This window comes from Exophiala viscosa (genome assembly GCF_022695815.1).
Source record: "Exophiala viscosa unplaced genomic scaffold EDD37scaffold_4, whole genome shotgun sequence".
NCBI lineage: Eukaryota > Fungi > Ascomycota > Eurotiomycetes > Chaetothyriales > Herpotrichiellaceae > Exophiala > Exophiala viscosa.
The window spans coordinates 1,108,561-1,124,670 of NW_026944356.1; the positions used below are offsets into that span (position 1 = coordinate 1,108,561).

At 51.5% G+C, this 16,110-nt stretch overlaps 7 protein-coding genes across 7 annotated transcripts; 5 read left to right on the forward strand and 2 right to left on the reverse strand.

Moving 5' to 3' along the window:
• The first annotated feature begins 49 nt into the window (after window positions 1-49).
• EDD37DRAFT_374253 (fungal-specific transcription factor domain-containing protein) lies at window positions 50-3,134 on the forward strand. Its single transcript, XM_062812008.1, has 9 exons — window positions 50-187; window positions 336-537; window positions 613-626; window positions 706-867; window positions 924-959; window positions 1,014-1,455; window positions 1,505-2,431; window positions 2,482-2,837; window positions 2,886-3,134. Exons 2-9 carry the CDS (start codon window positions 443-445, stop codon window positions 3,023-3,025), a joined length of 2,172 nt encoding a protein of 723 aa, XP_062670919.1. The 5' UTR covers window positions 50-187; window positions 336-442; the 3' UTR covers window positions 3,026-3,134.
• Window positions 3,135-3,737: 603 nt separating this feature from the next.
• On the forward strand, window positions 3,738-5,675 carry EDD37DRAFT_657412 (major facilitator superfamily domain-containing protein; the record flags this gene model as incomplete). The annotated part of the gene is made up of 8 exons (XM_062818893.1): window positions 3,738-3,851; window positions 3,914-4,060; window positions 4,115-4,325; window positions 4,381-4,465; window positions 4,515-4,767; window positions 4,813-4,898; window positions 4,948-5,039; window positions 5,098-5,675. The coding sequence occupies 8 exons, from the start codon at window positions 3,738-3,740 to the stop codon at window positions 5,673-5,675; spliced, it is 1,566 nt and encodes a 521-aa protein (XP_062670920.1).
• Window positions 5,676-5,801: 126 nt separating this feature from the next.
• On the reverse strand, window positions 5,802-7,798 carry EDD37DRAFT_374282 (dihydropyrimidinase). Its single transcript, XM_062812009.1, has 3 exons — window positions 7,590-7,798; window positions 7,224-7,538; window positions 5,802-7,158 (listed from the first exon to the last, which is right to left on the reverse strand). The coding sequence occupies exons 1-3, from the start codon at window positions 7,647-7,649 to the stop codon at window positions 5,929-5,931; spliced, it is 1,605 nt and encodes a 534-aa protein (XP_062670921.1). The 5' UTR covers window positions 7,650-7,798; the 3' UTR covers window positions 5,802-5,928.
• A 482-nt stretch (window positions 7,799-8,280) lies between these two features.
• Window positions 8,281-10,323, forward strand: EDD37DRAFT_680256 (NCS1 nucleoside transporter; the record flags this gene model as incomplete). Its single annotated transcript, XM_062819712.1, has 2 exons — window positions 8,281-9,008; window positions 9,077-10,323. The coding sequence occupies exons 1-2, from the start codon at window positions 8,657-8,659 to the stop codon at window positions 10,321-10,323; spliced, it is 1,599 nt and encodes a 532-aa protein (XP_062670922.1). The 5' UTR covers window positions 8,281-8,656.
• A 228-nt stretch (window positions 10,324-10,551) lies between these two features.
• On the reverse strand, window positions 10,552-12,850 carry EDD37DRAFT_374193 (MFS transporter). The gene is made up of 4 exons (XM_062812007.1): window positions 12,247-12,850; window positions 11,760-12,198; window positions 11,314-11,713; window positions 10,552-11,256 (listed from the first exon to the last, which is right to left on the reverse strand). Exons 1-4 carry the CDS (start codon window positions 12,528-12,530, stop codon window positions 10,805-10,807), a joined length of 1,575 nt encoding a protein of 524 aa, XP_062670923.1. The 5' UTR covers window positions 12,531-12,850; the 3' UTR covers window positions 10,552-10,804.
• A 516-nt stretch (window positions 12,851-13,366) lies between these two features.
• Window positions 13,367-14,398, forward strand: EDD37DRAFT_374348 (arf/Sar family protein). The gene is made up of 2 exons (XM_062812010.1): window positions 13,367-13,667; window positions 13,725-14,398. The coding sequence occupies exons 1-2, from the start codon at window positions 13,545-13,547 to the stop codon at window positions 14,151-14,153; spliced, it is 552 nt and encodes a 183-aa protein (XP_062670924.1). The 5' UTR covers window positions 13,367-13,544; the 3' UTR covers window positions 14,154-14,398.
• Window positions 14,399-15,244: 846 nt separating this feature from the next.
• On the forward strand, window positions 15,245-15,790 carry EDD37DRAFT_608500 (chitin synthesis regulation, congo red resistance, RCR protein; the record flags this gene model as incomplete). Its single annotated transcript, XM_062815059.1, has 3 exons — window positions 15,245-15,369; window positions 15,424-15,479; window positions 15,534-15,790. The coding sequence occupies 3 exons, from the start codon at window positions 15,245-15,247 to the stop codon at window positions 15,788-15,790; spliced, it is 438 nt and encodes a 145-aa protein (XP_062670925.1).
• Between the last annotated feature and the right edge of the window lie 320 nt (window positions 15,791-16,110).

Consider the following 16,110-nt stretch of genomic DNA (forward strand, 5'->3'; position numbering starts at 1 on the left):
CTTTGTCTCGTATAAGTCATCTGCCGTGCGGGAAGAGAACGGCAAGATCGGCACCTTTGATCCCATGCGCAGCTTCGATTAGCTGGACTTGAACCCCAGGTAGACCCCGTGCCAGCCGCCACAGGGCTCTTTAGGCCTTCATGGCGCCTGGCTTCGACGTCTAACCCTGAAAAGCATGGCTAGAAGTGTAAGCACCCACTAAGCCTCCGCCACTAAATCTTCATCTGCACAAGCTTTCCATTATCCTGATATTCCCCCGCAAAACCCCAACTTTCTCTCCAAGTCGTAGAGAGTGTCTTTCGGCTCAGGAATGCTCATCTATGCGTCTTCATCAGTGTACATACCACGGTCGGTCGCATGAACACGAGGAGTACCCGCAACTGCTTGAGCCTCCCGACAAGAAGCTGAGACCAGACAATACTCCACTTCAAGGCACGCCGTGATGACGGCGACGGAGCCAACCGTGGACGCCTCTGGTGTTCAGATTCTTTACCAGTATCCAGCCTGGCCGCATAGGGCTTGCGAAGAATGCAAAAGGTAAGTCTCCAATCACACCTCTCCTCCCCTTCGTCTACCACACATGCGGAGCTAAGAGAGACTCTCCCCTTGCAGGAAGAAGACCAAATGTACGCCACCCGACCACAACCTACCCTCTCGCTTGTCGGGATACATCCGGTCGGCCCTTGTGCTGACTGACGTTGTTAGGCGACATGAGAAGACCCTCTTGCACATTGTGTTCGAGAGTGGGCAGCCAATGTGTCTTTCCAACCAAGAGAAAGCGACCGGAGCGCATTCACGACACCAACTTGCGACCTAGGAAGAAGCACATCACAGCTCATCTGAAAGACCTTCCCGCAGATGCCGTTGGTATCTCTACCAGCCTCGCACCTCCCTGATTTGATGCTGACGGTGGTTCTTGCCAGAGCGTCTCATGGTTCTTACCAATACCGACCTACATAGTGCGAAGCAATCAAGCTTATCCGCAGAAAGACTCACAGCAGACCTTTCCATAGGACCGTTTTCATCCCAGTCCCCGCCAGAAGACCTACAATCGGCGCCGGAGCCTTGCAGCGGAGGAGAGATCGTCAATGTTCTGCACCTGACGAACGACAAGCATCACCCTGATTCATTTCACCAAGGGTTACTCGATGCCCAAACTGGTATTCAGGAGCTAATGCCATGGGAATTTCAAATTGGTATCAGCCCAATTATTCCAGACAACTACTTTCACGATGGCAACTTCAGTGCTGACGATCTTTCATACCTGAATGACAAAAGCCCATCTCCGCCCATCGGACTCGAGGCTGTTCCTAGTAGGCAGTCTGGCAGTCGCCACGGAGAAAACTCTGGCTCCCCACCTAGCAGTGCATTGTTCACGACTAATCAGTCAGCAACGGTCAACACTGAAACCAAGCGTTACCAATTGATAGTGCCAGACTTGTTGTTGAAAGAGCTGTGGGTAAAAGAAGTCTGCCTGCAGTAATCACTACTGACGTGAGGGTAGAGTTGACATCTTTTTCGACAAAGTCGCCTCCTTCCTGCCAATCTTCCATCGCCCAAGGTTTTACCATCAGTACCTCCCTGACGACATTGAGGAAGAGATAACCTGCAGACGTGTGACTCTAGAGTCAGCCTTGATCTTGAATGGTGTCATGAGTCTTTCTGCCCGCTTCTCACGATCCCCCCAATTCGAACATATGCCGCCAACAACGAGAGGTGACCAGTTCGCCAAGCAGGCGCAATCCATATATGCGGACGCCACTCGATTCCAGGGTGATGAAGCACCTAGCCTACGTTATCTACAGGGCTGCATACTCCTGGCATTCTACCACAACACAAACCATTCCAACTCGTTTGGCTGGACATTGACTGGAGTTTGCACCCGTCTAGCATACGACCTTGGTCTCAACACCGTTGACGACGATGTTGACTACCAGTCTGGTTCATGCAGCCCACAGTGGACCTCTACAGAAGATTGGATCATGAGAGAGGAGCTTCGTCGAGCGTGGTGGTCCGTTTGGGAGCTTGACACTTTTGCCTCAACTGTGGCTAGACGGTCATACACAATTGACCGTAATACGATCCAAGTACTCCTTCCAGCTTCTGATGAACACTGGTTTGAGGGAACCCCGGTCGCTTCAGCTCCCATGGGATCCACACCTGCAACGGCATGGAAAAGCCTGCAGGGATCACCGAACCAAGATGAGCGGGCATGGTTTCTTGTCGCGAACTACCTCATGGCACTGGCATACGACCTGATGACACGAAAGGACGTCTGTACAAGGACTAAAGCCGAGATGGAAAACTCACTTACGTGCTTCGGTCTCAGCTTGCCTCAGCACTTCCGATTGACAAACCCAAGGTTCGTATTCAATGATGCCAGTTTCGCAAGGAGCAACTGGATCATTGCCACAAACGTTATCCTGCAAAGGTAAGGAATGGTTGCCAAAGCTTAGGACCATTGGCTGACTTCATCATCAGTGCACGCACCTATGGCGCCCTCACTCTCTGTGCTCCAAGCGATGGCGCCAGCCCCGCTTCGCAGTCACCAAGCAGCATCCGATCCATACCTGAAGATCAAGACACTTCCTCGCTCAAGTGCGTTCAGCATGCCCATGACGTTGTCCGAGCCATCAACGCTTGGTCACCTGACTATATGGAGTACACTTCACCATTCATCGTATGCTCCTTGGTCGGGCCGGCTGCCATGCACTTCAGCCCACTCCTGCCCAGTAGTCCTGGAGAATCAACTCAAGCACACAGCTTGGAGCGGGAAGTCGTGACCCTTGGTATTGCTCAGTTTGCAAGAGTCTGGGGTCTTGGCTACCTGATGCTCGGTTTGTACCATATAGCATCGTGTCCTCTCTTATACTGACCAATTGTAGATCTGACCCATGCCCTACACAAGTTGACTGGGGACTCTACATTTCCACTCACGCCTGCGGAACGCGACCTCGCTGTGCGCTACACGACCATCGCCCCAGCGGTGGGCAGTAAATTTCGCTTGAAGTCATTACCCACCTAGTCGAGGAGACGCCGCGTCAATCTGGTGTCCGTGAATGCAACGATGTTTAAAATCTTGGGATAGACTAGGCAGGATCACTGGATATACCTTCGGAGTACCACTCAGCCTGGTGTTCTCATTCGCAGACATAACAAAAGGGCAACGCCCCAATGACGAAATTCAACCTCACGCTGATTGACCTGTTGCCGATCGTTAAGGGTCTTTTGTGTTAACCCGGCATGGACTTTGGATGCTGCAGTTTACCCCATGCGTGCGGCGTAGGAAGAACCTCGGTTAGCAAGGCTTACCCCTTATTGGTGCGACATTGCACGAGGTCTCTTTTGTCTTCTCCAACATTGACCACTCTCCACCGCTCTCACTTTTTATTCGACGAGGGCTGCATTATCCCTGGACTTCCATGGGCTACGGAATCCACTTGGTGCATTCCGCATCGTGTTTGAGAGGGGTTGCGCCTGGGCAACAGCCCATGTACGACGCGGAGAACCGTGAAATGCCGTGACCTTTGAACAAGCATCCGGACTTGGGGTGGTTGTGGCAGCTCCTCAATAGCTATGCCCCAGATTGCATCGGCCGGGGTGGCAAGATCCCCGGTTTACCAGATGCACTTGATCTGATCAAAAGCCCGCGCAGTCCTTGCGACTTCGTCCACTCTCTCAAGCCAGAGTTTCCTTGCAGACTTTTGAGGACAATGGCAATAGGCCCAAACCTTGACATGGCTCAAGAAAAGATTACGGAGGAACACCTCGAGGAGCGCAATCATACTACAAAGAAGGAATCAGGCATCACACTCGTACCACAGCCCACTGATGATCCTCGTGATCCTTTGGTACGTCCACCCATGACGGTTGTTGTGGTGCTCTCCTGAACGCGGGCTGACAACGGTGCCAGAACTGGTCCCGCGGGAGAAAGCTCCTTACGCTCTTCATCGTGTCCTTCGCAGGCTTTACTGGAACCCTACAAGCAGTGGGCAACGTGTCTAGTATCTTCCAGCAAGGCGCCCTTTACAACAAGACTGGAGTGGAGATTACGTACTCGGTAAGCATGAGAAGACGAGAGGGATGTGTAATTTTCGACTGACATACAGGACAGGTGTCTGCCGCCACTGCCGGCTTGTGCGCCGGTCCTTTGTTCTGGTCTCCAGTTTCAAGAAGGATTGGTCGAGGTGGTGCCATTCTCTGGGCGACTGTCTTGACACTGGCATGCACCGTCTGGGCAGCATGTTGTGACGGGCCTGGAGACTACATAAGTTTCGTCCTGTCCAGGCTGTTTGGTTGTTTGGCTGGCTCTTGCGCAACGACGGGTAAGAATGAACGTACCATTCACCGTTGTATCTTATATGACTGACTTGACCACAGTCGGAGCAAGTTATATCACAGATACCTTCTTCCTGCACCAACGCGGAAAATGCTTCGCCTTCTACACTGTCATGATCCTCTTAGGGCAAGTCATGCCTGGAACCTTTTTGAGTGGTTGCTGACCGCCTCCTTAGAACACTGGCTGGTCCCACCTTTTCAGGATTCATTGTGGGCCACGGCAAATCGTGGACGGTCGAGTACTGGTACAATGTTGGTCTCGAAGGTTTTATGATCCTCATGATCTTCTTATTTTTGGAAGAAACTGGCTGGACGAGGCCTGGACGATCGGTCTTTCCCATCCCTGCAACGTCTTTTATCCAGCGGTCGATCGATGTCTATCTGTTCCGGAAGCCAAATGTGGCTCAGGGGCTGACCACCAAGGAGACGGTATGGTTCCCGTTGCGTTTTGGTTTCTCGTGCTAATCATCGTAGCTCCACCTGGCTATCATGCCCATTCGCATTGGTCTCCATCCTGTCGGCATGCTGGGTGGCTTGTTTCTGATGGTTGTTTTTGGATGGTACGTTGTCTTGGTCTCCAATCTTCACTGCAAAACTTACAGATGGCAGGAGTGTCGGGGTGAACAACCTGCTTGCCGTGTTCCTGCAATCACCTGTCAGTGAGAACGGATACGGCTTCACGCCAAACCAGAATGCCGAGTGTATGTATCACAGTTGTGCTTGATCACAGTCTTCAATACAGCTGACATTGACCTCCAGTCACATTCTCTGCCTGGTTCGGCTGCATTCTAGGACAGTTGTACGGTCTCGCTTTCAACGACAAACTACCGCTCTGGATCTGTCGCAAGCAGGGCGGACTCTGGAAACCCGAGTACCGTCTCCATGCGCTATGGCTCCCCAGCTTCATCGGCCTAAATATCGGTTTGGGATGTTTTGGCGCGGCACTCAAGTATCATCTGCACTACATGGTCGCTGCGGTCGGCAACTTTCTGCTGAATTTCTCGTCCAATGTCGCGGTGCCAGTCATCGTCAATTATGAAGTCGAATGTTTCACCAAATATCCCGTCGAGGCTGCGACGATCATGAACTTGTACCGGACCATCTTCGGTATTGCTATCCCATTCTTTATTGATGGGTGGGAGGCCAATGTTGGTGTTGGTTGGGTCTTTGGCATGATGGCTTTTGTTAGCATGGTCGCGTTCATTCTGTTGATCATCCCTCTCATGTTCGTGGGCCACCGGATCCGGCATTGGTTCAAGAGTGATATCATGTCGACAGAGGAGGGAACGAGGATGATTGGAACGGATGTGAACAGGTTGGACGTCGAGGCTCATTAATCTGAGAACCAGTAATGGACCAACACGGCTGCAATATTGAGACCCAAGGGGTTTGTCTTTGCATGGGTCAAAAGAACTGTGCATGGCCATGGAAGAGACGACAGTCATGATCTGTCGGACGATTTATATCACGAGATCCCGTTATACGAACAAGACAAGTACACTGTAGTGTGATACTTGTAATTTCAGCCCGACATCAAGCTTTTGACGGTCAAGACATATCCATGCTGCGATACCATAGCATCCTCTCACCTCAAACACCATTGACAACCCCCACGCCGCCAGCGGCAGTCGCCTCCTTTGCCTTCGCAAGCTCCGGAGCAGCAGCAGCAGGTTTAGCAGGAATCCGCCCTTTATACTCTGGAATCCACTCATTCTCAAACCGTCCCCTCGGCTGCTTCAATCCATTCTTAATCCTCTTCACAAATTTTCCGTGACTTTTCGTCCCGACCACACCACCACCATCCCTATCCCATACCACCTGTCCTCTCGAGATAGTATATCTAGGCCAATTTCCAAACTTCACGCCCTCAAACGGCGTATAGTCGATACTATGATTCAACATATCATTCTGCAACTCGAAGCTCTCAAACTTGGCATCCGGGTACCACACGCAAAGATCAGCGTCGTACCCAGCCGCAATGGTCCCCTTGGTACTCAATCCATAAAGCCGTGCGGGATTCGTACTCGCGACCTCGACGTACTTCTGGATCGTGATCTTTCCGTCCTGCACGCCCTTGTACAGCAGCGGCACTCTCGTCTCGACGCCGGGAAGACCATTGGGTATATCAGTGAATCGTGACTCGCCGGTCGCCATGCCCAATTGTTTGCCTAGTGGGTGGTTGTAACTGAAGGGACAATGGTCACTGGATATGGTCGTGAATGTGCCGTTGGCGATACCCTCCCATAGGGCATCGAGGTCTGCTTGGCTGTCGCGGAGAGGCGGACTGCATACGCACTTTGCGCCTGAGAAGGGGTCATGCTCACTCGCTCGTAGCCCGTCTTTCAACAGATACAAATACTGGGGACACGTCTCCGCGTGGATAGGCAGGAGTTTCGTCTGGGCTTTGCGGATGTGTGCGGCTGCGACCGCGGAGGAGATGTGCACGAGCAGGATTGGTGTGTCCATTAATTGAGCGAGCGATATGGCGCGGTAGGTCGCTTCGTCTTCAGCGACTTTCGGCCGGGAGATGGCGTGGTAGTATGGGTCGCCCTTTTTCTGGGCGTATAGTTGTTCAATGACGAGATCGATCATGTCTGAGTTCTCGGCGTGGATCATGGTCGTCATGCCCAGTGCGCGAGTGGCTAGCATGATGTCGAGAATCTGGCGGTCGCGGAGCTTGATCGGGTCGTACGTCATGTACAGCTTGACTGAGGTGATGCCTTGTTCGACGAGGATTGGCAATTCTTCTTCGACAATTGTCTTTGTCGGGTTCGTCAGGATCATGTGGAAGCTGTAGTCGCAGTATGAGAGTCCTGCTGCCTGTACAAGCAAAGATGTGGTTAAATGATGGATGACAAGACGGGAGTGAGGTTGGGCTGGCATACCTTTTTGTGATATGCTTCTACAACAGGTAGGACGCTTTCCTCGGTCTTTTGTTGGAAGGCGAATGTGATCACGCTGGTAGTCCCGCCGGCGATGGCGCTTCTTGTGCCATTCTCAAAGTTGTCGCCTAGGGCGCCGTTGATGTGCTGGTCAAGATGTACGTGGGTGTCGACGCCGCCGGGCGTCACGTATGCTCCATCTGCGTCGACTACCTTCTGCGCCGAGAAGAGACCTTGCAATGATCCAATGCATAAGATCTTGCCATTTTTGATGGCGATGTCAGATGCTGGTGGGTAGATCAAGTCACTTGCTGAGACCTTTCATGGTCAGTGTTGGAGGATCGAGCATTTGTTTAGTTGGTAACTTACAATGACACCGTTCGTGATCAGGAGGTCGCACTCTGGACCTGACGGCGTGTAGCTGCCCATCGTATCGCGTGTTTGAGGTCAGCGGACGATTCTTCAACTGTTTGTGCCGGTACTATTGTTCAGCCACTGTCTGGTAAAGATGTTGGTGGACGACGTTGGCTACGAAAGTCAAGACGGGCTAGATCGGTAGCATTGAGACCGGGATAGTCCATTTTGTGTTTCCCTAAGGTTACCGAGTGTCTGGCGCTTAGCACCAACATGCAGTCTTATCGACGGTGCCGTCTCCATGATCATGACCTCGTACAACAATTGCTGAAAGTCGCCAGCTGTTAAATCGGTACATGTTGCGCTCTTGACCATGATTGGGTCCAGGGGCTTCGATATCAAATGTAGTGGATTTTCCCCGGCCATACTCCGTTGGCTGTAGACCTTCGAAAGGCGCCTTAGTCCGAAATTGCCCGTTGCGGGCACTAGACATACCTATACGGGATGAGCCTGAGGTGCCCGCGGGCATCAATTTCTTGCCCGTCGTTATCACAAGCTTTTATGATCAACGCCTATGTGCCCTCAAGGACGGTGGCACTCCAGGTGGTTGGCACTGGCTTCACGGATAACGGCCGGGTAGCCTTTCACCCCACCTTTGTTAGCTTGTTGCTTGCAGCAGTCCTGTTGGCCTGAATAGACATGAACGGCTCACGGCTTTACCTTATATTGACGAATCTTGACGATCAGAGGCTAAAGCCTTATCAGCTTGCCACGCGAACATCAGAAACAGTCATTCACCTTCCTCTTCAAGTCTACCTATATCGCTCACAAGACAGATGGCCTATCTGATGGCAGACAAACGTGCATGGGTCATGCATACCTCTTCACGCCGCAAATGTCCGAACTGGTACTCGGATTTCGTACCACGCTTCCGGTACTCGCATTTTCAGAGACGATAAGATCGGAAAAACGGGTGACTGGTTACTGAAGACATAATGTAAGCCAAGGAAGCATATAGTCAGACAGACTCCCGCGTCAACGGGGGCATCGCCTTCGCCTGTTAAGCATTCCATACAGCAGCCATGGGATTCAAGGACTTTTGGGAGGAGCATGTGGTGCTCAAACCACATCCAGGCTCGTTCGGAGCCGAGGATCCCAATGCCATTCGATATACCAATGAAGACATGGATCCCATCAAGAGGAAAGATCGCACATACGCATGGTACCAGATGGGACTGTTCTGGATCGCTGAAGGTTTCAATGCGGCCCAGCTCGAGGTATCAAGTTCAGCCTTCTCACTTGGATTGAACCCAGGCCTCTGTGTGGTTGCGTGTTTGATCGGAAACATCATCGTCTCCATCCCCTGCGCCGCATCTGGCTACTTGGGCAGCAAACTCGGAACGAACTTTCCGGGGACCGTCAGAGCATCATTCGGTATGCTGGGGTCGAAGTGGCGATGATTGTTCGTGGTGTGCCTTGCATCATTTACTATGGAATCCAAGTCAGTCTTGCTGGGCAAGCAGTCCAAGCCTGTACCACTGCGATCTGGCCTTCTTTCGCTCACTGGAGAGTCAATGCCATTCCAGCCTCGTCAAACGTCACAGCTCAACAAATCTTATGCTTCTCGATCTTCTGGTTGATATCGCTGCCGTTCCTTTATCTGCCAATTAAGACCCTTCGGTATCTGTTCATCGTCAAGAGTCTTTTGGTACCATTGTTCTGGACCGCCATGTTCACCTGGTCAATTACCGCCGCAGGTGGATGGCCAAGTGTCTGGACAGCGCCGTCCAAGCCTCTTGATGGTTGGTCAGTGGGATATCTGTTCGGCATTTGCGTCAATGCAGCCATCTCAGGCAACGCCACTTTCGCAGTCAACATCATGGATATCTCGCGACACTCGCAAAACGACGTCGCTGCATGGGCGACACAGCTTTTCGCCCTGCCAGTGCTGGTGACCTTGACCGAGTTTCTGGGCTGCACAATGGCCGTGGCTTCATCCGTGGTGTATGGGGAAGTCCAATGGAACCCTCTCTTGGTGATCAACAATTTTGAGAACCGAGCGGGCAAGTTCTTCGCAGGAGCATGTTTCATCTTCTTCAACATCATGACCAACGTCACGGGTAACTCAGTCCCCTTGGCCAACGACTTGACTGGTCTGTTCCCCAAGTACATCAACATCCGCCGCGGACAGTTCATTTGCGCCGTCATCTCCTTCGCCATCTGTCCATGGGAGATTCAAGCCAAAGCAACGACGTTCTTGGCCTTCCTGGGCGCGTACACGTTGTTTCTGGGAGCAACCACTGGCGTCATCATGGTGGATTACTTCTGGGTCCGTCGGGGATATGGTATCAACATCTCCCATCTCTTCAAACCTCACGGCATCTACTGGTACACCTATGGCGTCAACTGGCGGGCTTTCGTGGCGTGGTTCGTGGCCATTGCTCCGCTCTTGCCGGGTATGCTGCACTCGATGGGCGTGCCTATCCACAACAAAGGCATTCTCAATATGTATTCCTGGAATTATGTCCTTGTGGTGGTCTTCTCGGGCCTCATATACTTCATTTGCACGACGATATCACCGATTCCGGTGCAGACAGATGAAGAAGATTATGGAAAGTTGTACTTGATCGAGGGATCAGAACCGGTGAACGGAGTTGCACCGAGCGATGGCTGGGCGCAGAGCAATACCCTTGAGAAGAACGAGGTTGAGTCCAAGGTTGCGCCTGAGACAATGAGGACGGTAACATGAATGATATCTGAACGACCTGTGAGCGGGGTAGCAGATATATGTAGGAAGGAAGTACTGTAGAAGCTGTTCGGACTCATCTTATACGCCTTCATTCATGCCGCTTTTATCCCCTTGGCCACGAACTCGACTTGCTCCTGAACTCCATGGATGGATTAGTACATACATCTAGGTGACTAGATCTTCCTGGACTGGGGACCATAGCTTATCGAGCATCGAGGCAAGCACGGGATTGGACCAAACAAGCAGACTTCGGGTCGGCTTTGGAAAGAACGTGCGTGTCAACAAAGCAGTTGACCGCCCCACACAGGCTTGTACCCCAAGTTGGCTCGATGAAGCGCACAACGTGCATACGTATACAAAGACAAATTTGTAAAAGCATTGAGGCCTGGGCCCTCCTTGTGACCTCGTCGGTCACACACCGTGCCCATCGAAATGTGACCCTGTCATGATCATCACCCCTATTTACATCTCGGTGATTGCACTAAATCTTGTATCTGAAATGCTTGTTCTCTTTGTCCGTCAGATCATCAAAACCTTCCAGAAGCTCTTCTTCAACCCTCGCGGCATGCAATCCTTTCTTGTCGCGAGCCTTGTTGTCAAAGTAGCACCAAGGGGTGTAGATGGCTTGAAAGACGATGAGGGCGCAATAAGTTCCGAGTAATCCCTTGACAGCCGTGAAGTACCTTGGAGCCTCGGTGGCAAGGAAGAGATGTGGTCCGATGATATTACCGGCGCAGTAGAAGCAGAAGAACATACCGATGACAGTAGTTCTCTTGGTGTGGCCGGACGTATTGACACCTGGCAGGGTCCATCCAAGGATAATAGGGGCTCCGAGAACATTCTGCAACCAGCACATGGCGACGAGGGCATACCGATGCTTGATGTTGATGGTAAGAAGACCGATCAATCCGATCATACCAGGCAAGGATGATACTAAAGGAAGTTGATGTTAGCTAACGATGATGGCAACCTTCTTGGAAGAGCACTCACTGATGACCGAAGCGCCCAACATGTTCTTCTTTGTGGCCACCCAACCAAAGAACATACAGCCAATAAGTTCGAATGCACCTCCAGGAGTTTGGAGAAGACTCGTCTTGAGAGCATCGAAGCCGAAACCTTTGATGAGAGTCGAGATGAAGTTGGCCACGCCACCGTTCAAGATGCCGGTGGCGACTCCCATAAGCAGGAGCAGGTAGGTCTTCGGATCGACAAGAGCCTCTTTGATGTGATATTTGACAATGGCACGATGCTTGATACCCATTCGGTTCTTCGAGACTCTCCAAACAGCGACCATCCGTTCGTGTTCGTTAAGCATTTTGGCGTTGTGGGGACCGTCTGGTAGATAGATCAAGATGACAAATCCCCAAGCGAATGTCATTGCACCAACGATCTGCACGAGTTAGGCGTATGTCCGATACAGAAAAGGAGCATCTTACCAAGTAAATCAGCTTCCAGTTTGGCACGGCCAAATTGGCGGCATGACCCGAGCCGTACGCCAGAAGAGCTCCAAGAATGGAAGAGACGCCATTGGTCGAGAGCCAGAATGATGTCCTAAGCATTTGCTCTTCTCTTGTCCACAACATGGATGTGAGGATGACGAATGCCGGGGATATGCAGGCCTCAAGCATGCCGAGGAAGAATCGGATAGCGAAGAATCCGGAGAAGGTGAAAACGGCGGCTTGCAGCATACAAACACTTCCCCAGACAAACAACATGCAGCCCAGCAGTTTTCCAATCGGGTAGCGTTGCAGGATGATATTCCAGGGATATGCGCCGACCAGCCAGCCGAAGTATAGCGCAGATGCAACCCATGAGTAGTCGTTCCCTTTCATGTGGGTGTCCTTTTGCAGACCATAGGCGTTGGAATAGTTGAGCCTGGCAAGATTAGCATTGCCGTGATGGACAGGGGTATAGCCGACTCACGTTTGCTTGTCCAAGAAACTCAGCATGTAGGTGGTCATCATCATCGGTAGGACCATGAAGTCCAACTTCCTGCGGACTTTGATCGCGTCTCGTTCGAGTTGCGCTTCATCGAATTCGAGCGCCTTCTTCAGAAGGTCTCGTCCCAGTTCGTTGGGATCATTGACAAAAGAGCGTTTCCAAAAGCCGACCTTGCCGGTTATACTTGCCCTCTGGGGAGCACTTTCTTCGGTAGGAGGCTGGGTCACTTGGACCGGTGCCTTTTCCGCATCAGCCATGGTTGCCATGTTCTCGATCAATAGGTGATATTAGTTGACAACAATAAGGAGCAGGGGAGAGGGAGGAGGAGCAGGATCGGCAATTGCGAAGATATATACATGGCGCGGTATAGGGATAACCGAAGTTCCGGACATCATTATCAACGAAGCCATTCAATGCTATCTTTCGGACATAGCGCGACCGAGGGCAAGATAGCAACATGGTGGAAACGTGGTCTTGGTAGATTTCCATTGGCTGTTCATGATAACCATTCTGTCTGTTTGCTATCTAGGCTTGGCTTCCAAGACGCATTAGTAACGGAGAATGGCGATGTGAATGCAGCCAGAATGCAAGGATCAGCATGCTATCGGGGAGACGTACTCCCATCCAGCTTGGCAGGTGAGGAGATCACCGTTTTTGGCATTCTAGGAGAGAACCTGAACCATCCGCGAAGCATATGTAGCCATCGGCTCCTATGGTCGGGACGGAATTACCTCCATACTGTGGTTGAGGAACCCGTTCAACCCGCCATCAGACTTGGTCATGTCGGCTAGCAACTCCACCTAGAAAGTTTGGGGATGGATCATGAGACTGTAGGAGATAAGGTCGACACGCGTGAGGAGCTCGACCCGGTCCATTCTCCACTGGACGGTGTCTGGATCCGGGAGTATCAGCCTTGTTGAGGTGGATGGACGCGCCTGGACAAGATGATATGCGAATGCGAAAGGCTGGTGAGGGTTGAAGGTGGTGCAACGGGTAAGTTGTTCGAGGGATTGAGAAAAAACGAGACAAGTGGCAGCCACAGCAACAAAGCCTTAGTCAGACACCGCCACAGATGCACAGAATGCAGCCACAGCATTGCTTAGTCATTTGCCAACCCCAGATTTATCGAGTTTGCCCTTTTGCAGATCGCCTTCTCTCGTGTTCAGGTCGTTACCTCAGATAGCTTGATATTGCGTATTTTATCTCCACTGTACGACAACTCAAACACTGGGCCATTCTCAATACCTCATTTCAGCACTGATACCACAGTTTCCGACACAATGGCAGGCTTGTTCACATGGATGTGGGACTGGTTATTATGGGTGTTCTGGGCGACAGAAATGGATGTCACCATAATAGGCTTGCAGAACGCGGGCAAGACAAGTCTGGTGCGGGTACTCGCAGTATGACTCCCACAATGTACTTCAACCTTGTAAAGATAGGCTGACTGTGATACGCAGGGCAATGAGTTCACCATCGACACGCTACCGACGGTGGCTTTTAATAAAAAGGAAGTCAAAAAGGGACATGTTTCCATCAAATGTTGGGATCTAGGAGGACAACCTCGTTTCCGAACTATGTGGGAGCGATATTGCCGGGACGTCAATGCTATCATCTTCGTGGTCGATGCCTCAGATAAAGACGCTATTCCCGTTGCTAAGGAGGAACTGCACGCGCTTCTCGACAAACCAACCCTCGAGGGAATTCCTCTACTCATTCTAGGCAACAAATCGGATCTGCCCAACAAGCTATCAGTGGACGAGCTAATAGATGAACTCGATCTGAAGTCGGTGGTCCATCGGGAAATCAGTTGCTATGGAGTCAGCGCCAAGGAAGAAACGAACCTTGAAGCAGTCCTTCAATGGCTCGTTGCGAGATCGGGGAAGTGATGAAGCTACTCTATGCCACGTTTGACCCTTTTTGGTATATACGAGGTTTCTTTCCCAGTGCGAGGGGAGCACATTTTGTCACAACATCGACGAGCATCCGCATGAGGGTACGATTATGCAACATGTAATATTTACGCAAGCACACGAAGTTCGGCTGCTTACCGGACCTAAGCGTCCGACGACCTCGACTCCTCCCCAGGTCGGCATCAACGAAGCGAGGACGGCGTGACCGTGGTGGCGACCATGGAGCGATACCAAGGCTATGCACTAGAGCATGGCGATTGTGACGCGTTGGCCAAGAAGCATCGCCGCTTTCTGATCACGCGAGGGAGGAATTCTACCGGGAGGCCTTGAGAAGTCTTGGTGTACAGTGGCCGTGCAGGATTTCCAAATATGATTCCTTCTAGAAGGACCTGGCTTCGGCACGAATGCGAATGCGAGGTGTGGTTATCTCATCCGCCACCTGAATGCTCTCCTGTCGAGGCGTTCTTATTCTGCTGAATTCGTACAAGCTTCAAAGTTGCCTAGACACTGGCACTGCACTGTACATGCAGAGTTGGCACAGGCCAATCGGATATCGATAGTGTAATGGTGCAAAGGTCGCGCTGCGCCACTGTAATGGTGATGCAATGGACGAACCAAAGGCAAATTCCCCAATATTTCGTCGCTGCGCCTTGATTTCTCCGCCTTTACGAGAGTCTCTTGATCGCATCCTTTTTTCTCTTGCATCAACCTTATGATCATCACCTATTCATTTGGAATCCCTCATCGTCGTCGCGTCGCACAGCCTTGTCGATTCGTATAACTTCTCTCTGCAAGACCCGCCGTCCGCGCAAAGTCATCCTCACAGTCTTACGAATCCCTTCGCTCTTTCGCCTGCGCACAGTTGACATCATCGTCTCTCGAGTCGCAACTTCCACTCCACAGCCATGGGTCTCGTCGAGCGACAACTCTACGGTTCCTCAAACGTGTAAGCGTGGCCTGCTTCATCCTTCACAACTGCTACATATTCTTACACATCGCTTTCACTGCACCCCTCCTTCAAGCCCGTCGCTTTATCTTGAGATCGAAGTGGCTGACATTATTCTCTCATGGCTAGATGTTACGATTCCAACAACAACGCGTACCGCTGCAATACAGGATGGTCTTCTTGGGGTAGATGGGTGGCATTAGCCGTCATTTTGGTGGCTGCCTTCCTCTTCTTTTTCCTCTGCTCGTAAGTTCTCACACTCGATGTGCAGCGCGGTGGCAGGCACTGACGATACAATAGATGCCTTACGGCAAGGCGTAGACGCAAGGCGGGAAGACAGCCATACTATGGCACCGGTAAGAATGATCCCATCCGCGACCTTTTCAAGGATCGATTCTGATGACTCGCAGGCTGGGTCGGACGGACCCCATGGGGCCATGGACAAGCTCAATACAACCCCAACTACCAGACACAACAACAACAGCAGCCAAGTTACCAACCTCAGACCGAGAATTACAATGCAAACCAGGGCGGGTACTATGGACAAAACCAAGGCTATTTTGGAGGCAGACAGACCGATGTCGAGATGCAACCACCCTCGAACACATACCAGGGAGGAGAGAACGTCTACCAACCACCTGCAGGTCCTCCTCCTGCGAAGAAATGAGCAATTCCCTCCTCAACACCAATCACGTCGTCATAATGCATCTCTTCCCATCGTGTTGTACTGGTATTCGGGCGGTTTTTGGTCAAAATGGAGTGGAAAAATGACGCTGCCACTGTACATTATGCAGCAGACCTGATGAGTTGTAGGAGGCCGCCGGACGCAGATAATAGAATGAGTTGCAGTGGGTAAAATAAAAACCATCATTCTTTATATGTTCTGCAGGCTCCCTGACGGATGCATACCTGTGCATGCTTCAGAAGTGACATAATAGTGGTTGACTGCGCCAGTGTTTCAGCTTTCAGGATGCAGTTCAAGGCAAG

Excerpts from the sequence above, each read along its gene's own strand:
- EDD37DRAFT_374253 (XM_062812008.1), top strand. The coding sequence starts at position 443 with ATGACGGCGACGGAGCCAACCGTGGACGCCTCTGGTGTTCAGATTCTT. Across the intron at positions 960-1,013 it reads TACCAATACCGACCTACATA|GACCGTTTTCATCCCAGTCC; the intron begins GTGCGAAGCAAT and ends ACCTTTCCATAG. Across the intron at positions 2,838-2,885 it reads TCTTGGCTACCTGATGCTCG|ATCTGACCCATGCCCTACAC; the intron begins GTTTGTACCATA and ends GACCAATTGTAG.
- EDD37DRAFT_374282 (XM_062812009.1), bottom strand. The coding sequence starts at position 7,649 with ATGGGCAGCTACACGCCGTCAGGTCCAGAGTGCGACCTCCTGATCACG. Across the intron at positions 7,539-7,589 it reads TGATCACGAACGGTGTCATT|GTCTCAGCAAGTGACTTGAT; the intron begins GTAAGTTACCAA and ends TGACCATGAAAG. Across the intron at positions 7,159-7,223 it reads TAGAAGCATATCACAAAAAG|GCAGCAGGACTCTCATACTG; the intron begins GTATGCCAGCCC and ends TTGCTTGTACAG.
- EDD37DRAFT_374193 (XM_062812007.1), bottom strand. The coding sequence starts at position 12,530 with ATGGCAACCATGGCTGATGCGGAAAAGGCACCGGTCCAAGTGACCCAG. Across the intron at positions 12,199-12,246 it reads AGTTTCTTGGACAAGCAAAC|GCTCAACTATTCCAACGCCT; the intron begins GTGAGTCGGCTA and ends TAATCTTGCCAG. Across the intron at positions 11,257-11,313 it reads GTTGGGCGCTTCGGTCATCA|TATCATCCTTGCCTGGTATG; the intron begins GTGAGTGCTCTT and ends AACTTCCTTTAG.
- EDD37DRAFT_374348 (XM_062812010.1), top strand. The coding sequence starts at position 13,545 with ATGGCAGGCTTGTTCACATGGATGTGGGACTGGTTATTATGGGTGTTC. Across the intron at positions 13,668-13,724 it reads GTCTGGTGCGGGTACTCGCA|GGCAATGAGTTCACCATCGA; the intron begins GTATGACTCCCA and ends TGTGATACGCAG.